Source organism: Channa argus, chromosome 17, assembly GCF_033026475.1.
Source record: "Channa argus isolate prfri chromosome 17, Channa argus male v1.0, whole genome shotgun sequence".
Taxonomy (NCBI): domain Eukaryota; kingdom Metazoa; phylum Chordata; class Actinopteri; order Anabantiformes; family Channidae; genus Channa; species Channa argus.
Genome location: NC_090213.1, coordinates 14,144,110 through 14,161,198, shown reverse-complemented (window position 1 = coordinate 14,161,198; position 17,089 = coordinate 14,144,110). Strand labels below are relative to the sequence as shown.

The 17,089-nt window shown below is 39.1% G+C and overlaps 1 protein-coding gene across 1 annotated transcript; it reads left to right on the top strand.

The window, feature by feature from the left end:
- Positions 1 to 714: 714 nt before the first annotated feature.
- vrtn (vertebrae development associated) lies at positions 715 to 5,714 on the top strand. The gene is made up of 3 exons (XM_067483071.1): positions 715 to 830; positions 1,467 to 1,788; positions 1,922 to 5,714. The coding sequence occupies exons 2-3, from the start codon at positions 1,477 to 1,479 to the stop codon at positions 3,650 to 3,652; spliced, it is 2,043 nt and encodes a 680-aa protein (XP_067339172.1). The 5' UTR covers positions 715 to 830; positions 1,467 to 1,476; the 3' UTR covers positions 3,653 to 5,714.
- The last annotated feature ends 11,375 nt before the right edge of the window (positions 5,715 to 17,089 follow it).

Sequence of the window (17,089 nt, the reverse complement as noted above, 5' to 3'; positions counted from 1 at the left end):
CAGAGCCTTGAACCCTGAACTCGGGCACCAGCTTGTTTGCTATTTGCTTGAAGTGGACAAATCAGCGGGGGCCAAATGCTGTTGTCCCCTGGTGAATGTGTGTGTGTGTGTGTTTGTGTGTAGATGTAAAATCTATAGGGTTGAGGGTCCTACAGTAGGGGTTGTGGGGGTTGGTAAATGGTCTATAGGGTTGTTGTGCATGTGTGGAACAAAAGGCCTTGATTACTGAAATCCTGCAAAGGCAGGAGGGGAGGTGTGAAAAGTGATACAGTAGAGAAACAAGGAAAACCTGGAGCCAAGGAGCCTTTCAGTCCTCTTATGTTTCCAGGGGTGTCTGCACAAATCCACGATAATCCCCATATTAGCCTTGATGAAAAATTATCATTTTCTGCAAAACTATGTTTATACATACAAATATAAAAGTGAACAGTTGACAGCTGGAGCTGGCTTTGGCTGAGAAAAGCAAAAAACCCAAAAAGCAGTGATACCTGTGGACCTGCAGAGCTGCCCCTCACACATTGGCTTTTGTTAACACTTCACATTGAAATTGACCCTGGCTACAGTCTATTTGCGGAGTAGGGGGAGGAGAGGAGCGAGGTGTTTCTCGACACGGAGACAAAAACGCGAATCGGCGATTGACAATTTCCTGATGGGCGGGGCTGCTTATCGCTCCCAAAAATCTGTGCGCACCGGAGGACGGGACGCTGTTGGAGCTGCACGCACACAATGGACTAAAGCTCCCGGAGAAGGACGTCAGTTTTCTCAGCGGTGAAACTCTGCCACAAAGAAGTGGGTTCCTGTGAGGCACATTTTACTATCTGATCGCTCAGGTAAGTAGCTAAAAAGTCGTTTTGAGTAGTATTGTGAGACCTAACTTGGTATTTCTAACAAAGCTCCGGGTGTATCTGTTGAGGTGGAGGTGGCCGAACTTAATTAGAAAGTCCGCATGTTTCATCAGGTGCTTGAAACTTCTGCAACAGGCAGACGAGGCCTTGTTCTTAGAATAAAGATTTCGAATTGGATCTGCATTACTTTTACAATGTTCACGCAAAATAAATCAATGATCTTTATTAGCATTGTATATAAAAAGTACAAGAGAACTGTGGGAAACAGAATCACTAGGAAATAATCGGCCATGCTGCAAAACGTTTGTTATGCCTATGACTCCGGATGCTAACAAATATTTTTAGGTCTAACTACTTAATTCTTACTTGTGCACAGATTAATCCATTATACTAATTTGTGTTTCTCATTAATCAAAACTGCACCATCATCCTTTGTTGCAGCTGTTGTTTAAATGCTGATAGACAACTAAAGAAATAATATCTTTTGCTGGTAACCAAGTCATGAACTGATTTCCTGAACATATTCCCTGTTTTTGTTGTTGTTTATTATTATTATTATTATTATTATTATTATTATTATTATTATATATTTTTTTAATCTAAGGATTTTGTCCTTATCAGATCTCCAGATATGATTCAGAGGCATCAGACAGTGATGTCCGTTCTGGGGCGGCTCCAGGAGGCCACGGAAAGCTCTGGTCTGGATGATCTGACCAGAATGGCCCTGGAAGTGGATCAGCTCTTTGCTCCTTTCGAGCTCCCCAGGATGCCCTGTCAGAATTTTCCTGAGTGGGGCGGTGTTGATAACACAGCTCGTAGTCTGTACCCAGCCGACGCACCTGGAGGCCTCCTGCCTCTTAACTGTAAGGGAGAAGGCAACTTGCTGTTTGATGCCGTTAGTATGCTGTTGGTGGGAAACACTGGACTTAGTCTGGAGCTGCAGGTAAGCAGTGCTGGTTCATCTTCGTTATTGTTTAAATGTGCTTTATTGGACTGAAAACATCAATGCAGACCTTTTCTAAGTCTTTGTGTGTGTTTCATAGTTGCATATTAAGTATTATTTTTGTCCCCCATAGGTGCGGACTGTGGTGGAAATGGTGCTGTGGAAGAGATACTACCTGTCTGAGATGATTGATTCCAAAATGATGCTCCAGGCTGTTCGCTTTAGTCTCTGTGCTGAAGAGTCTGAGGACATGCTTAACTTGCCTGCTACAGTCTTGGAGGCCATCTTTGATGCAGATGTCAAAGCTTCTTGCTTTCCTGGCTCCTATGCTAACATGTGGCACGTGTACGCCCTGTCATCAGTTCTTCAGTTCAACATGTACTCAATCTACCCCATGTTCAACCTCAAAATAAGACCCTATTTCAACCGAGTCATACGTCCACGGACCTTGTCCAAAGACTCCGACCCGATAACTCTCCACATCATGTGGTCAGGTGAGCTGCAGTCTGAGTCACTGTTTAGACCTAATCATTTTGTTGCACTAGTCCAGACTAGCAATCTCACATTTGGGAGTCCTGATAGCGAGCAGAGGACGTCTGCCATTAAAAATGAGGACCTGCTGAACCAGGACTCACATCTGTCTTACAGGGGTCTGAAGGACAGATACAGCATCACCAAAAGTACCTTTTACCGCTGGAAGAGGCAGTCGCAGGAGCACTGCCAAAAGTCTGCAGCCAGACACGAGGCTAAGAATTTCCTGCAGGCCTGTTACTTGGAGGGAAAGCTCATCGCCCTGCACCAGTTCAAAGAGGTCTTCCCTGAGATCTCACGGTCATCTTACTACAACTGGAAGCATGAGCTCCTAAAAACTGGAGGGACCTTCTCTACCTCATCTTCAGCCGGAGAGATCAGCCCTGAAAGCACAGAGCAGGAGGCCTGGTCTTCACCTGATACAAGGCAGGATGAATTGGATCACCACGACAGTGTGGCCAGGATGTTTGGCCTTAGTCTTGGCAAAATGGATCTGGAGCGGGCCCAGAATGTGGCACATATGCAGGAAGCTAAGCGCTCCCTTCAAAATTGCATCGCCATGAATACCTCCTTGCCCTTCCGAATCTTCAAAAGAAATTTCCCAGGGATCTCTCGATCCACCTACTATAACTGGAGGAGAGAGGCCATGTTATTCAACGGAGGCTACAAAGGCAGTACTGGCAGCAGTGAGGACAGCTCAGATCCAGACAAGATCCAGAGTCCAGAAAGTTTGTCACCAGTCTTGCTTAACCTCAACCAGCCCGTTATGTCCAGAGTGAAGATCTGTAGGCTGAAACACAGAAGCTTCAGGCTCGCATACATGAAGAAAAAACAGCTGCGAGATGCTGCAAAGCTACATGTCCAGAAATTGAATTGGTCCCTGACAAAATTCAAGCTCAAGTTCCCGTCTTTGTCCCCTTGTTTCTATTGGCTGTGGCGTAGCAGGCAGAACCACAAGAAGAGAGTTTCACAGGAGGTTAAACATCCTGAGAGTCTGGAGCGTACATCTACAGAAAACAAATTACTGCAGAGCAGAATGGAAAGTCTGCATGTGACCCCATATGTTGAGTGTGCTAAACGTCTAGAAAGCTCTCCCACTCCACCCTGCGCTGCTCCACATTCAAAGCACATCTATCAGGCCAGGCAACCAATAGATGTTGTGGCTCTGGCAAATTTTAAGGCCAAGGCAAAGCTGTTCTTACAGCAACGCTTTGAGGAGAAATCCTTCCCCACTTTCAAAGAATTCAGATCTTACTTTCCCTTCACTCCACGTTCAACTTACTACATGTGGAAGCGAGCTTTGCATCATGGGGTGTCACTGGTTCATGGGTAAATGCAGAAAGTTTTATTCCAAAAAAAATGGGCTTTTGGGAGTAAAATAAAAACTTGAATAACCTTTTGACTGGGAAAACACATTCTTTTTTTTTTTGTTGTTTTTTGTTTTTTTTTTCTTTTTGTAAAGTAAGCATACTACTTAAGTACTAGTACACTGATAAGTATACCAGATTAGCATTCAAATTCTTTGTGTCCTTCCTCTCCCCCCTCCACAGCAGCTCATTCCTACCTCCTGGACATTTGCACGTGTGGGAAAAGTTGTGGGTCTTTTAAACCCTGCCTGTCGTCCTCCAGGCAAACGGCAGTTCAAAGCTGTTTTTCCATGGCATTTGTTTAGAGGCGGTTTCATATGCATTTTCTTTGAATTGGCATCAGACATTGTACTTGGGGGCCCATTACTATTTTTCAGCTTTTATTGTGATATGATTGGTAATGATAAAACTTGTTGGTGTTTTTTGTGTGCGTATAACAATGACCAGGAAGACTTTTCTTTTTTTCTTTTTTTTTTTCTTTTTCATTCTTTGAATATAAAGAGCAGTCAGTATTTGTTTTCCAAGATTGCATCTACTTCCGACATCCTCTGTAAATAGGGTTTCAGTCTTTTTTGATATTTGTCCTTTTTGAATGTTGAATGTACACACCTCAGGGATTCACTTGGTGTGCAGATGTTTTAGGTGGTTTTTATTAAGGTTTTGGCATTTTAAAATTCCCTTTTACCCAGTAGGCAGCATTATAAAGTGAGTTTTTTCTATGGTATACTTGCACTGAAATGGTTCACTTTACACTATTGAATGTATTGTCTTAACCAGGCACAAAGTGGTTACGTTTGTACTTGTGAATTTTTCAGTACCTCTATTTTAGAATAATAGTGGAAAAATGAATATAAATTAAGATTTTTTTTTTTTTGTACATTCCATTTCAAAACTACCTACTTACCTATAATATCATGGAAGTTTTGCCTCTATAAGCTACTTTTATTTTATTTTGCTTCTTGTGTCTGTACAGACTGATGTGATTTGTAGAATGGCCACCATTCAGAAAGCATTTGTTTGTTTTGTGTATTTATTTTACTTGTCACATCTGAAATTGGTACTGTTAATATGGGCAGCCTGTGTTATGTTCATTCAGAAGCTGTACTGATGGCACTGCATCAGTAAACTGTTGATCAACATCAACTACTTCATTCATTTTCTGCTTCATCAGTCCTCGTATCATTGGTATTTAATGCTTCATTTTGCTGTCTTATTTTCCATCTGACCTAAAATATTCTAATTAGTGCAGGCTACCACTATAATCTTGTTACAGCCACTACTAGTTTGACGATATCTAAAAGCAGGCACAGGATCAACGGTAAATATCTGTAATTTTGTTGAGGAACTGTGTCAAACCTTTCAAAGCACATTTATTCTCATGCATTCCTCATTAGCTGCATCTGAATTTGATTCTTAACACATTAAATTGTTCATAGAGCTACAAAAGATAAAAAGGTAATCAAATCACTTTGTTCAACTACACGAAACCAGATCAAACTAGAATGGTTTAGGAAGCTTTGAAACTGGTTTTGTGGTTTTTGCTTACTGCTCTGTTTAGCTTTTGTGCCTATGCTAATGAAGGTAATGGTCCAGCCTGGGTGGAATAGAATACAGTAGGGGGGGAGGGGGTTAATTAGATTCATGGGGATAGATAAGGCAAAGAATGTCCAAGAGTGTGGGACAGCACAAGGTAAGTCACAAGACACGGACGGGGGGTTATGTAGTTTTGATCAGTAACATCTTTAGAGAACTGCGCAACACTATACTGAATTTGAGTGAAAGTTAAGGTACATATAGTATAGTTTAGTATCTAATGTATGTTTTTAAAAGATAAGCTTATCAATTAAAATCATAAAATGGTGTACTCTTATTATTCCATTATGTTTACAGGCATTCATACATTTATTTTAGCTGAAGACACAGGTTTAAAATGTCCCAACTAATCCCGACAATCAAATGTGTTTTATGGAAAAATAACACTTTCCTCTGTATTTTTCTTTCTTTGATATCTCATTATAAATTGGTCTACTTTTCCTACCAGACTCCAGTTTCTGTTGTGTTTGCTTCCGGGTATTAATTTCTTAATTTGCATCTCTATTTAGTTAATATTTCTGTTCATGTCTACACACCCTGCAAAGTGAACTGAACTTATCACTTTGACAGCAGTACCACTCCCCTCTACCCCTACGTAATTACATGTCATCTATAGGATCAGTTATATTCCATTTTCACCTCATAATAGACCAATTTATAAAAAAATATCTGCATTAAAATTCTGATTAGTGACCACTACATCCTAAACGTTAGTCTCTCCGGCAGCTTTCCCTCATTTCCTATCATAATATATTGAAAAGTTAAGTGGTATTGGGGAGCAACATTGCACATGATAACATAAGTAATACATGATAATGTCACTATTTGCCTCCATTAGAATCACGGTGAATGACCTCAGTGGTAAAACACTCATTTAAATAACGAAATTAAATTGCAACCTCAGCCTCTACAAACCCTGATATCAGAAAACAAATGTAGCCTGGCTTTGACACACTTAAAGTCACAGATAATTTAGAAGTCTTGGCGCTGACTTTGCTGCCCCAGAACATTGAACATGTTTTCAAACTTCTTGTGTGTAGCTTTGGCTGTATGTTGGGGTCACTTTCTGCTAAATCAAAGTCTTAATCTCCTTCTCTTACAGACCGCATCAGTTCCTCCAGGATTTCCCAATGTTTTTTCCGCATTTCTTTCCCCCTCTACCTTTACCAGCCCCCCAGGGCGTGCTGCAGAGAAGCCTCCCCACAGCCCAGTGCTGCCACCACCACACTTCACAGTGGCGGTGGTGTGCTTGTGATGATGTGCGAGTATTGGGTTTATGCCAAATATCTCCTTCATGCATCCTGACAACCCTCTAACTCAGATTTAATGTGGGCAGTTTTTTTCTCTTTGTCACGCTCCCATTAAAGGAACCTGGGCAGCAGTTGTTGTAACACAGTCTCCACAAAGTTACAAACAAGTGAAAGCTTGTAATTCTTCAGAGTAGTCACGTCTTTTGGTGGCCTTCCTCACTAGTTCCCTTCTGTTCCTTTGGACAGTCATTAAGCTTTTGAGGATGGTTTACGGTGGGCAGATGTCTATGAAGGATCATCATATATGTGTGTGTATATGTGCTCAATGACTATAAAGGTTGTTGTTCTGCTCTTCAGATATCACCGTAACACCTACAACAATAGCCATATGCTGCTGAATGTAACTTTTTATTCCACCTGAATGAAAATAAACATTTGACAAACAAATAAAGTACATTTTTAAATTTAAAATACATGTTTTAATGTAAATAGTCATGTGATTAGTGTCTAAGAGTCTACAATGTAAGTGACCTTGGCATTAGCAAATATTTGTTGAAGTCTGTTCCTTTGCCTTTGGGTCTGTTTGCCATCTCCATCTTCATTACTGTATGATGGGAGGAATTCTCACTGGCACCAAGCTACTCTACATTGTTTATCTCAAAAATAGCATGAAAATAATGAGGGTTGGCAGGTGGGAGCTGAAGTCTTCATGGATTAGCATACTGCAGTGGGTTCAGAAAGACAGACTGATAATGCCGAGATGCATCTCAAGGATGCCAAATTTTCTCAGTAAACAAAACAGACCTGTGAGACTCTTTAGGCCTGCAGTTGGCTGCCAATTTCGCTATGATATTAGCAGTGGTATGAACTCAGAATCTGAAACTTGATCTTTGTGCGGGTAAAGTGAAAAAATTAACTTCTTATGGCTAAACATTTTCCAATCTCATTTTCTAATCGATACATGCTCTCATAATGATAACACCTCACTCCAGAAGAAGAACATGTTTCATACATTAGCAGAAATGTACCAATTCCCCATGTCTTTCATAATAACTGTGCATGTGCATTGTGTCAAACCCACAAATGCAAGTTTGGAGAGAGTTTGTCCACTAGGTGGCAGTGGTTTGCTTCATAATATACTGTCCACAGGTTTGTTGTGCCTTTATGAAAAGTCTGAATTTAAACACACACACACACGCACACACGCACTTTGTCTTGGGCACAAAATCAATGTGTTAGAGTACAACTCCGGGTGTGTAGTGCAGATTTCTGTTGTGATAACTCCATTAATAAACATAATCCAGTACTGCAGCCAGTAATGCATAAACCCGATAACGTCTTGGAAACAAATTGTTTAATGACAGATTAGTGCAGGAACAGTACAGGAGGAGAGAAGAAAAAAGAAGTGAGAGAACCTTAAAGCCACAGTCAGGGATTACTTTGTGCAATGACACTGAATTGGTTTGATGATTATTACATGCAAATATCAAAGTATTTGCTAATCTAATGCAGTCCAGTACAGCAGCTCTGCCATGAATTCTACTTTTGCAATGTTATAATTTGTCAGTTTTTAAGTTGAAACTGTCAGAAAGGTGATAGTTCTACTCTCTGTTTATTATTAAGGTCAAAGTTGGTGGTGGAGTTGTACTGGAGTGCATTATAAGAAGAGGTGGTTCTAATGTTTTGGCTCCTTCATTTTAAATAGACCATTCAGAGCAGCTGAATTCGATTGCATTTAGACTGTACAGGTTTACCCAATAAAGGGGCAATTGAATGTACAGTAACTTCCAGTAACTTTGCACTTTAAAAGAAGAAAGATCTGGCAACTTACTGCTGAGTTTGACACATTCCAGAAAAAGTAAACTTTCTTCAGCAGTTGACAGTCCGCCATCATATCTGCAGACAGATTCACTTGGGAATTTTCCATGAAAAATGAGCAATTTGTATGCTTAATTATGCAAAATGGGCCGGTGAGCATGTTCAAACCTTCAAGGCATAGCAGGTGGATTTTATGAATGCAAACCAGAGGTAGAAAGCATTAGTTAATTCAATAATAAACTATTATTTACTTACTGCTGCCTGATATTGCTTTGATAAATTCCCTTTCACATTTATTCTGCAGTGATTTACTGGTTTGCTGTTGTTGCAAACCCACACTAATGCACACTAAAACTTAGATCAGAGAACTGCACTGACAAGTAAATCAATGAGTGACAACCCCTGACTGGCTTTTCTTTCTCTCTTTGTTTTCACTGAATCAATAATTCTGTGATTCTTTTTTGCTGATGAATGAATGGAGAGAAAGAGCGTGACGTGAAGGATTGTCTGTGTATCAACAAGAGCAGTTGCTGTCGGTGCACCAGACCACATGTCCACAGATGGGAATGAGGGCTAAAGGTCAGGCAAATAAGGGCCTTGATGGCTAATCCGTGTTTTTGGTCACATAATCTTTTGTGTATGTTTGGTTTGTGATCTTCTACAACCTGTTTAATTTTTATTCAACACAAGCTGGTCAAAGTCAGAGACTTGATACCTCAATGCAACACCAAGATATTGAATCAGAGAGCAGAACATTTAGATTTTTAAGTTCAATAAAGTTGGATCTAAAGATAAGAAAGGTGGAAGTAAACATTCACGCTCCACCTGTGCCTCCATTTATTCATCAAACATTTTACCTCTGGAGTTCTTGAGAAAACCATGTTTAGTGGAGCTAAGAGGGGAGATCAGTTCTAAAAGTAATATAATTAATATACAGCTAGATTTACTTTGATTTACTTTTTACTTTGTTTGGCGATGGGGTTGGCTGTAGCTCAGTGGGTAAGGCGATCGTCCACAGACCACAGGGTCAGTGGTCCGATCCCGGGTCCCAGCTACATGTCGAAGTGTCTCTGGGCAAGACACTGAACCCCCAACAAAATTCCCATCGCCAGCTGTGCAGTGCTGGTCCAAGCCTGGTAGAAATTGGGGAGGGTTGCATCAGGAAGGGCATCCGGCATAAAAAACTGTGCCAAATCAATATGCGGACAATAATCCACTGTGGTAACCCTGAACTCACGGGATTAGCTGAACGGACTTAAAAAGAAAAAACAAATTACTTTGCAGATGCCATTTTCATTATTTCAACATGATTTACCTGAATCCTGGTTACACATCAAATGTAAATCAGTAGAGTAGCTTCACATGGAATAGTTAGCGTCCTTTTAAAGAGATTGCTATGACTTTCTGTTTGCTCGATGTGTAAGCTTGTTAGTTTAGCTTAGAATAGAAATTGGACAAAAGAGATAAATAGGTGACAAATTTTCTTAACACACAAAAAGGAAGTGATTTTACTGGTTGCTAGGCAATCAGCTGAGTCTCCAGGAAGCACACAGCTCCTGGCCAAGAAACTGGAAGGGATGGAAATAACCCCTTATAACATCACAAACTGGAATTTGGTAAAGGCAAAACAAGAGTAGCTACAGTGTTTCCCTCTGCTTCTAGTCCATATGTGATATTAAGGTTAGTATTTCCTAGCTTCACTCATTCACCCAGGGTTGGTTTAATATAGCACCTACAAAATAATGGGTTAAATTGACCTTGTGTCATGGGTAGAAAGAGGAGTCTTTTGACCCAGTGACCCAAATGGTGGCTTATAAATTACACCAGCAGTGGGTCACAGCAATTCATGGATAATGGGAAATTCTGTAAAAGTTGTACATTTAACTCAGCATTGTGTTGGGGCTGTGAGCCCCTAACTAAATCAAAATCCCAAACAACTGCTTTTTTCAACTGTAGCTGAATTTCAGCTTTTCATGAGGTTTTGACAATTTGTTCTTTATGTGATGTAGTAGAGAAGTAGAAGAGTACTGTATGGATTAATACAAGATGCACATACATAGGCTGCTGTATAGGATATAATAAAATTTGTCATCTAACACAATATATTAAATATACTGTACAGAGCATTCACTTTTACCTGAATTCAGGTTGTTCAATATTGTGAAATGAGCAGATTAAAAACTGGCCTGTCCACGCTGTGACCTTAGCTCCCTGTGTCAGGGCTGAAGGCTGGATAACCACGCTTGTCAAAATGACGGCAAAACCACCCTTTATATCCCCTGCTAATGCCCTCTTTTGATTCCCTGTGCTAATAGCAGAGCCTTATTAGTAACCTCAACCTTACTAAATGAACCTCCCATAATGACCATGTAGGCCCTATTGCGAGCTGGGTCGCTGTAAGCACAGCTGTTGGTTCCACTAATGGCTAATGTCCGGGGTTGTGATTAAAAGCTCTGCGACCATGAACCATGAACTCATTTCAGCGTGAGCTATTGTCGGCGGAATGAGAAGATAAGAGCTAATTGCTAGATTTTGTTTCAGCGCAAGAAAAGAACAGCGACTTACAAGGGAATAACTATGAAGTAGGGACAGGAAATTAGCGTTCAAGTAACAACTGGCTGTCTGCATAAGTAACTCTCAGCAAGCCCTTTAAATGGGAGCTTTTGCATTTGTGACAGCAGGGTTTGGATCACCAGTCTCTAAATAACTCCATACATGTTAGTGTTACTTCACTTGGGTGAGTATCAAGTGGGAACATCATTACAATACTACAAACGTCTCTTCTTTGTGACAGGAAAGGACATGGCAGGCAACAGCGTAATTGTCCTGAACTGTCCTTGCTGTACCTCCTGCTCTTTACAGCCAGACAGATGTGACCTAGATAATGCACTGAGGAGACACATTATCATTTGATTTAGGTGCCAGCATTTGTTTTACGCTTTCACCTTCAAAGAGGAATCCAATGTTCTTGGAGATTGTTTGGAGCAAAGATCGAGTCCTGTAACAGGCAGCCCATGGCAATGTGTCCTGTGAGATATTCCACCATAATGCAGTTAAAGCTCCACCAATGACTGTGCTGAAATTCTACAGCAGTATTCTTCAACAAAATAAAATAAAATACTTTGTAAATCAGACTTAAGTTAGATGAATCAAATTGTCCCTAGTGTCAATTTAAGTCCTTTGTCGAGCATATTAAGTTGAATTATTGCAGCTGTTTCAGTCGTGGAATGTTTCAAGCTTCAGTCATGCAGCTTTGGGATTGTGATAATTAAAGAAATTTACAGAACTAAGACGATCTTAGATGTGCGCTGGGGGAAACACATTTCACCTTCAAACTAAGCCTTCTAAACAACTGCTCTTGTGAGAGTTTTATTCTAAAATGATGTGTGGAGCCTTTTGCACACATACTGTACAGAAGTGATTATTTTAATTCCTTGCAACATAATCCTTAACCCAGCAATAACAACTAATTGATCCAAGAACCTTAGAAGAAGTTTTTACTGCATTGCTGGTAATGAAAATAAACTGATATGCCTCAAGAATTGCAATGTTCATTTATTACATTGATCCTATCAAAAAGGTCAGCGCCCATTGCTCTTTAGCACACGTTAGCAGACTTTTAATTTCAGAGAAACAACACTGAAAATAGATAGTTTAGGGCAAAGAACAAAACAAACACACTCCTCTGCAGTGTGTGGGGACTGTTCACATTCATTACAGTTTTTTATCTGAGCATCTATTAAAATGTCATCCTATGATTTTGTCTTGAATATTATATCAGTGCTTATTTCTGTGTGCTGTCACCATGCTGGCAGGCTGTATCTTACAGATTATATGATTTTTCATCTCTAATCACCATAGAAATATGCTGATTATAATGTGAAAAAATTAGCTGTACCTTACAAGTACTCATATGGTCTGTGTGTGAGCGTGAGTGTCAGTCTGCTCCCTCTCACCATGCTGAATTATGGCTGTGTCACTTCCAATCAGGTCTGTAATATTTCACACAAAGGCAGAGGAGTCCCAAATCCCTCTGTCTGGGTGCATTTGCTCATCTGCCTGCTCTAAAAGCAGAACCCTTAGATTGTATCGGGAGAATTGGACCATATTGTTTTTTTAAATCACTAGGAAGGAAAAAAAGACTTTAACTTCTGATGTAGTACAGGTAGATATTGATATAAAATTACCTTGAGGAGAGCCTCGGATGTATTAAAAATGTGCTTTGGGATGGAAAACTTGTTTTCTAGAGAGATACGGGCTGACAACTCAACATATTTAAAGATAAAAATCAGGATTTCTGTTAGGAGACCTGCTGAGCACATTATGTTTGCTCTATATAGAGATCAAGTTAATTTAAATTAATCATGGCGTATAAATAGGAGCAGTAAGGGAGAATAAGATAAAGAGAATGTGGTTTGTGTTGCAGATAAAGTCACTGGAGCTGCCCTGGGTTTACTGCCTCAGCATGGATGCAGAGTCCTCACTGCCTGCTAGGAAGAGGTATCAAAACAGAGCAAAATGTCATTCAAGTAAACCTGTTATTTTTTTACATTTTCTACATTGTGTTGCTTTCTAAGCCATTGTGACAAAGTGTAAAGATGCTCTGATGGTCTATCGGTCTAAAATTTTCCTATTGTGTATTCACCCTGCTTGTTGAAGATTGGTTTGACTGGAAACTCCAAACCTTTACAATTTCAGATCTGTGTGCAAAACTTTGAATTGTGTTTTCTCCCAGTGCGTGGCCGCCTTCCTTTTCTTTTCAAGTGTGGCAATTTAGAACAGTTATAAACAGTGGTCAAAAAATCGAACACTTGTAGAACTAAGAGGCCATGACACTGCAATACAATACAAAAACAAGGCTTGTTTTCTCTTTCAATGTATAGTTTCAATGTGTATTTTGAAAGGCTGCAAGACTGAAAACACTGTGGTAACACTTGTGTGATAAAACTTCAAAGTCTTTATGCAGATTGTTCAGGATGCCGTCAGCATGTCTGTGTAAATGTAGCATCTGTTTCTGGGGCCTGATCCACTTGATGAGAAATATGGCCTTGTTATAGACAGTAAACAAGAACTTTGACATTTTCTCAGATGTCCATCTGCTGCACAGGTTGGAGGCCCACGTACAAGCATACATAGTGAGGTGAATTTAATGCAGGATGCAGAATGACAGCAGACAGTTCAAAGGGTGGGATGGGCAAATAGTCTTGTCAAATTGATCTTGCAATAGATGTGAAACAAACTGCAAAAATGTAAGAAGTCACAGCCAAGTATTGCTTAAATTTCTTTTGATTTGGTCTTTTGTAGATTGAGATGGCCGCTTGATATTTGAAAAGTAAATTACTTGAATAGTATGTACCGTCATATACACTGTAATATCCAATTGTAATTCTAACTTACTGTAGATGTTTTTGGTTAACTTTACTCAGTTTTCAACGAATCCACTTCTTACTAGGTTTTTTCAAGTTAGAGGTAATTGCAGGGTGAAAGAAAACTTTGTTACTCTTTGTAACCAAATACTCTTTGTTTCCGAGTGAAGCTAACTTAAAACGAGCACAGTAGTAACAAATGAGGCAATGGCACCACTTAACCATTGAGAGGCAGCGATTCACAAAAAGGTGCTTAGTCTGCTAGAAAAATCTTTAGGCAGGAATTACCAAGGTCATGAAAGTATGTATTAATGAGGTCAAATTCTTTTGTTGTAATTCATAAACCCAGTTAATTTACCCTTTTCTGCTCTTGGAAAATTCTCTGCTCACATTTGCTAAGGACAGATGGAGGATTACATTTTTCAAAAGTGCATTGCTGTGAGTTAAATATATTACCCGTTTATGCAGTACAGTGTGAGAACATTTTAGATATTGCTGGGACTGATTTGAGCACTAGATAATTACAGTGAATTGACAAAAGAAGTGTTCATAGATGGAACGTCTGGGAGGTTGGGGGTCGATCTACCTTGGTAGTATAGTACATAATACGATCTCTGTTTTGGTGTGGTGTAGTATTCTTACAGTAGTTATGAGTACACCATAAGTACATTTTGAAGTACTGTACACTGTTTTTTTTTTTATTTGTGTAAAGTAAATTTTGTAAGGAGAAATACAATTCCTGTTCCAGTTTGATTTTTTTTCGGGTTGCATGCTTTTTTGAAGTAAGGTTAACTAATCAGAATTTACAGTGTACCAAACCACGGCCTAGCAAAACTTTCGTTCAAGAATTTTTTAAACTGCGTCCAAAAAAAAAAAAAAAATGTTTAAAAAACAAATTCTACTAATGATGGTTAACATTCTACATTTGCATGTGATTTAAAGATTTTTATCATTGGACTAAAAGCCTCAACCTATTTGACTAATGACAAATCTATTTACATTTTATAATAGGACATTTAGACCTTGGTCATCCTGTGAGTATCCGTACTTAGTACTTAGACAACGCATGGTAGTGCAGCTGTATCCAAAGCATTCAAATTGGCATTAGTTTGGGATGAAAATTAATAACTTGTTTTCTTTATAAATTCAGTTGCTATAGCTGCAAGTGAAGAGGAGAGAATACTGGCAAGGAGAGAGTCGCTTTATTTTCATTAACTGTAAATTAAATGGCATTTCCCCTGTGGCCTCTAACTTCAATCTGTCCAGATTTATTAGCTTTAGAAACAAACTCTGGGAGCCATGCAACAGATAACCAATGGATCCCCTGGGCCAGGTCCTTCAAATGAAGCAAGCGGCACTAGCAGGACTACGTTGCCATGTGTCCAATCTGAGCGGGGTCCTATCTATCAGAAGGATATGGACTGCATTACTCATAATCAGTCAAGAGTGTCTCTGTAAACTCACACTCATGTCAGCTCTCTCAAGAGGACGTTTGCCCCAAACATGAGATGATCCCAGTGCAGTCATACATCTGCCTTGTCTCATGTTCATTGCCTTAAATAATCTCTCTCTGTCTTTCTCTGTGTAGCTTATAGCTTTTTACTCAACTCTTCTTCCTGACACTCACTGCGCTTCTGAAGCGGGACAACAAGATAAGGACGTGGAGTTCAGAGCCTTCAGAAACCAAGTTATCATTCCATGCCAATAAACGTCAGTCTAAGAAAGAAAAATAATACACCCTTAAGACGAATGATCAACTTTCACATCATGGAATTATTTTGAACTGACAGGCACAGGGATAATAGGTAAAATATTACATTTGAGCAAATACAGCTTTAAAAGAACTGACATTTTGGGACAAACACCCAATGAATCATTTCCTTTTGTTGTACAGGAGCAGATTAGCTTTTTCCTCCTTTTTCCAGTTTCTGTGCTATGCTAAGCAAACTGGGTGCTGACTGCAGCCTTATATCCATTACAAACATGAGAGTGGTATTGGTCTTTTAATCTTACTCTCTGCAAGAAAGCAAATGAGCAGCTCATCAAAATGTCAAACTATTGCTCAAAGCAATCACTTTTACACTTTGTTCATATGCTGTAGCAAAACTTCATAGTTCTAACAGACTACTTTTAAAAGTCAGCACTGTTTCAAACTTTTCTCTGCCTTTCAAATATCTTTCTTTAAAACTCCTTTGTTGAACTTTGTTCACGACATTTAGAATTGAATCCTTGATGGGATGTAATACATCTGTTGCCTGTATTTGTAACCTCATTTCCCCACAGAAATCACTGAATATTCATCTTGTCTTGTCTTTTACCTGTTGAACTATTTGAACTGAACAGTCAAATTCTAGGATGTGTGCCATGAAGCACTCCTAGGAATTTTAAACAGACTTTGTTTTTTGTCTCATGGCTATGCCTATCTAGCGCCTTTGTTTACTCTGAGAAACTATGATTTATTTGTGCTACATATCCACCGCAGCATAACTGTCTTCCAAACAGCAGCAAGGAAGAAAGAAGAAATGACTCGAGATACACAGAAATAAAAAGAAGGGGGGAAATAACTACTTTTGCCATCAAATGAGTCCTCAAAACCTTTTTTATCATCCCAAATGCTGAACTTCAAAGAACTGTTTAGATTCTAGTGTCTGAATTAAGAATGGAAAAGTCACTGTGATTTGCACCCTCCAAATGTCACAGAGCAGGAGGATGAGGAAAGTGATAAATACAAAGCGGCAGAAAGCTTCACTGGTGAAAAATAAACTAGAATTGTAAAGGCTCAATACAGGTTATCACAATGCCTTCTAATGGATAAACCACAAAACCCAATGGAATAGGAGAACGTTTTAAAGATAAACAGGAGCAGCATCCCTCATCCAGTGTCCTGCTTTGGAAATAGTTCAAAAATGTTTCCATTTTGCTTTACTTACAGAGATGGTTTCTGCTATTTCAGGATCGTAACTTGGCCTGAACCTTAAGCAGCATCACATAAGCCATATAATGATATAATATGGCTGACAATCAGGTAGGCTGCCATTTGCTGCTATTCTGTTACTTTATCATAATATTAAATTATATGATTTGGATATAATACTGATGACATGACATGATAAAGGATATAATACTAAACCGTGCAATAGAATACAATATATTATGATACATTACAGTATGTTTGTATGATCTAATATCATATACTGTTTTTTCATAGGATGTGCTTCATTATGATACAATATAATAAAATATATAATAAATATGATATAAAATATTGGTATATGGTACAGATACATTATGATACATTATGTATTATAATGCAGCAAATATTAAATAAACATTACAATATGATATAGTACAATATAAAATATAAGTAATATGCCAT

Bases quoted from the DNA above. Each gene is read 5' to 3' on its own strand.
- vrtn (XM_067483071.1), top strand. From the start codon at position 1,477: ATGATTCAGAGGCATCAGACAGTGATGTCCGTTCTGGGGCGGCTCCAG. The intron at 1,789-1,921 runs GTAAGCAGTGCT...TGTCCCCCATAG, and splicing joins GACTTAGTCTGGAGCTGCAG to GTGCGGACTGTGGTGGAAAT.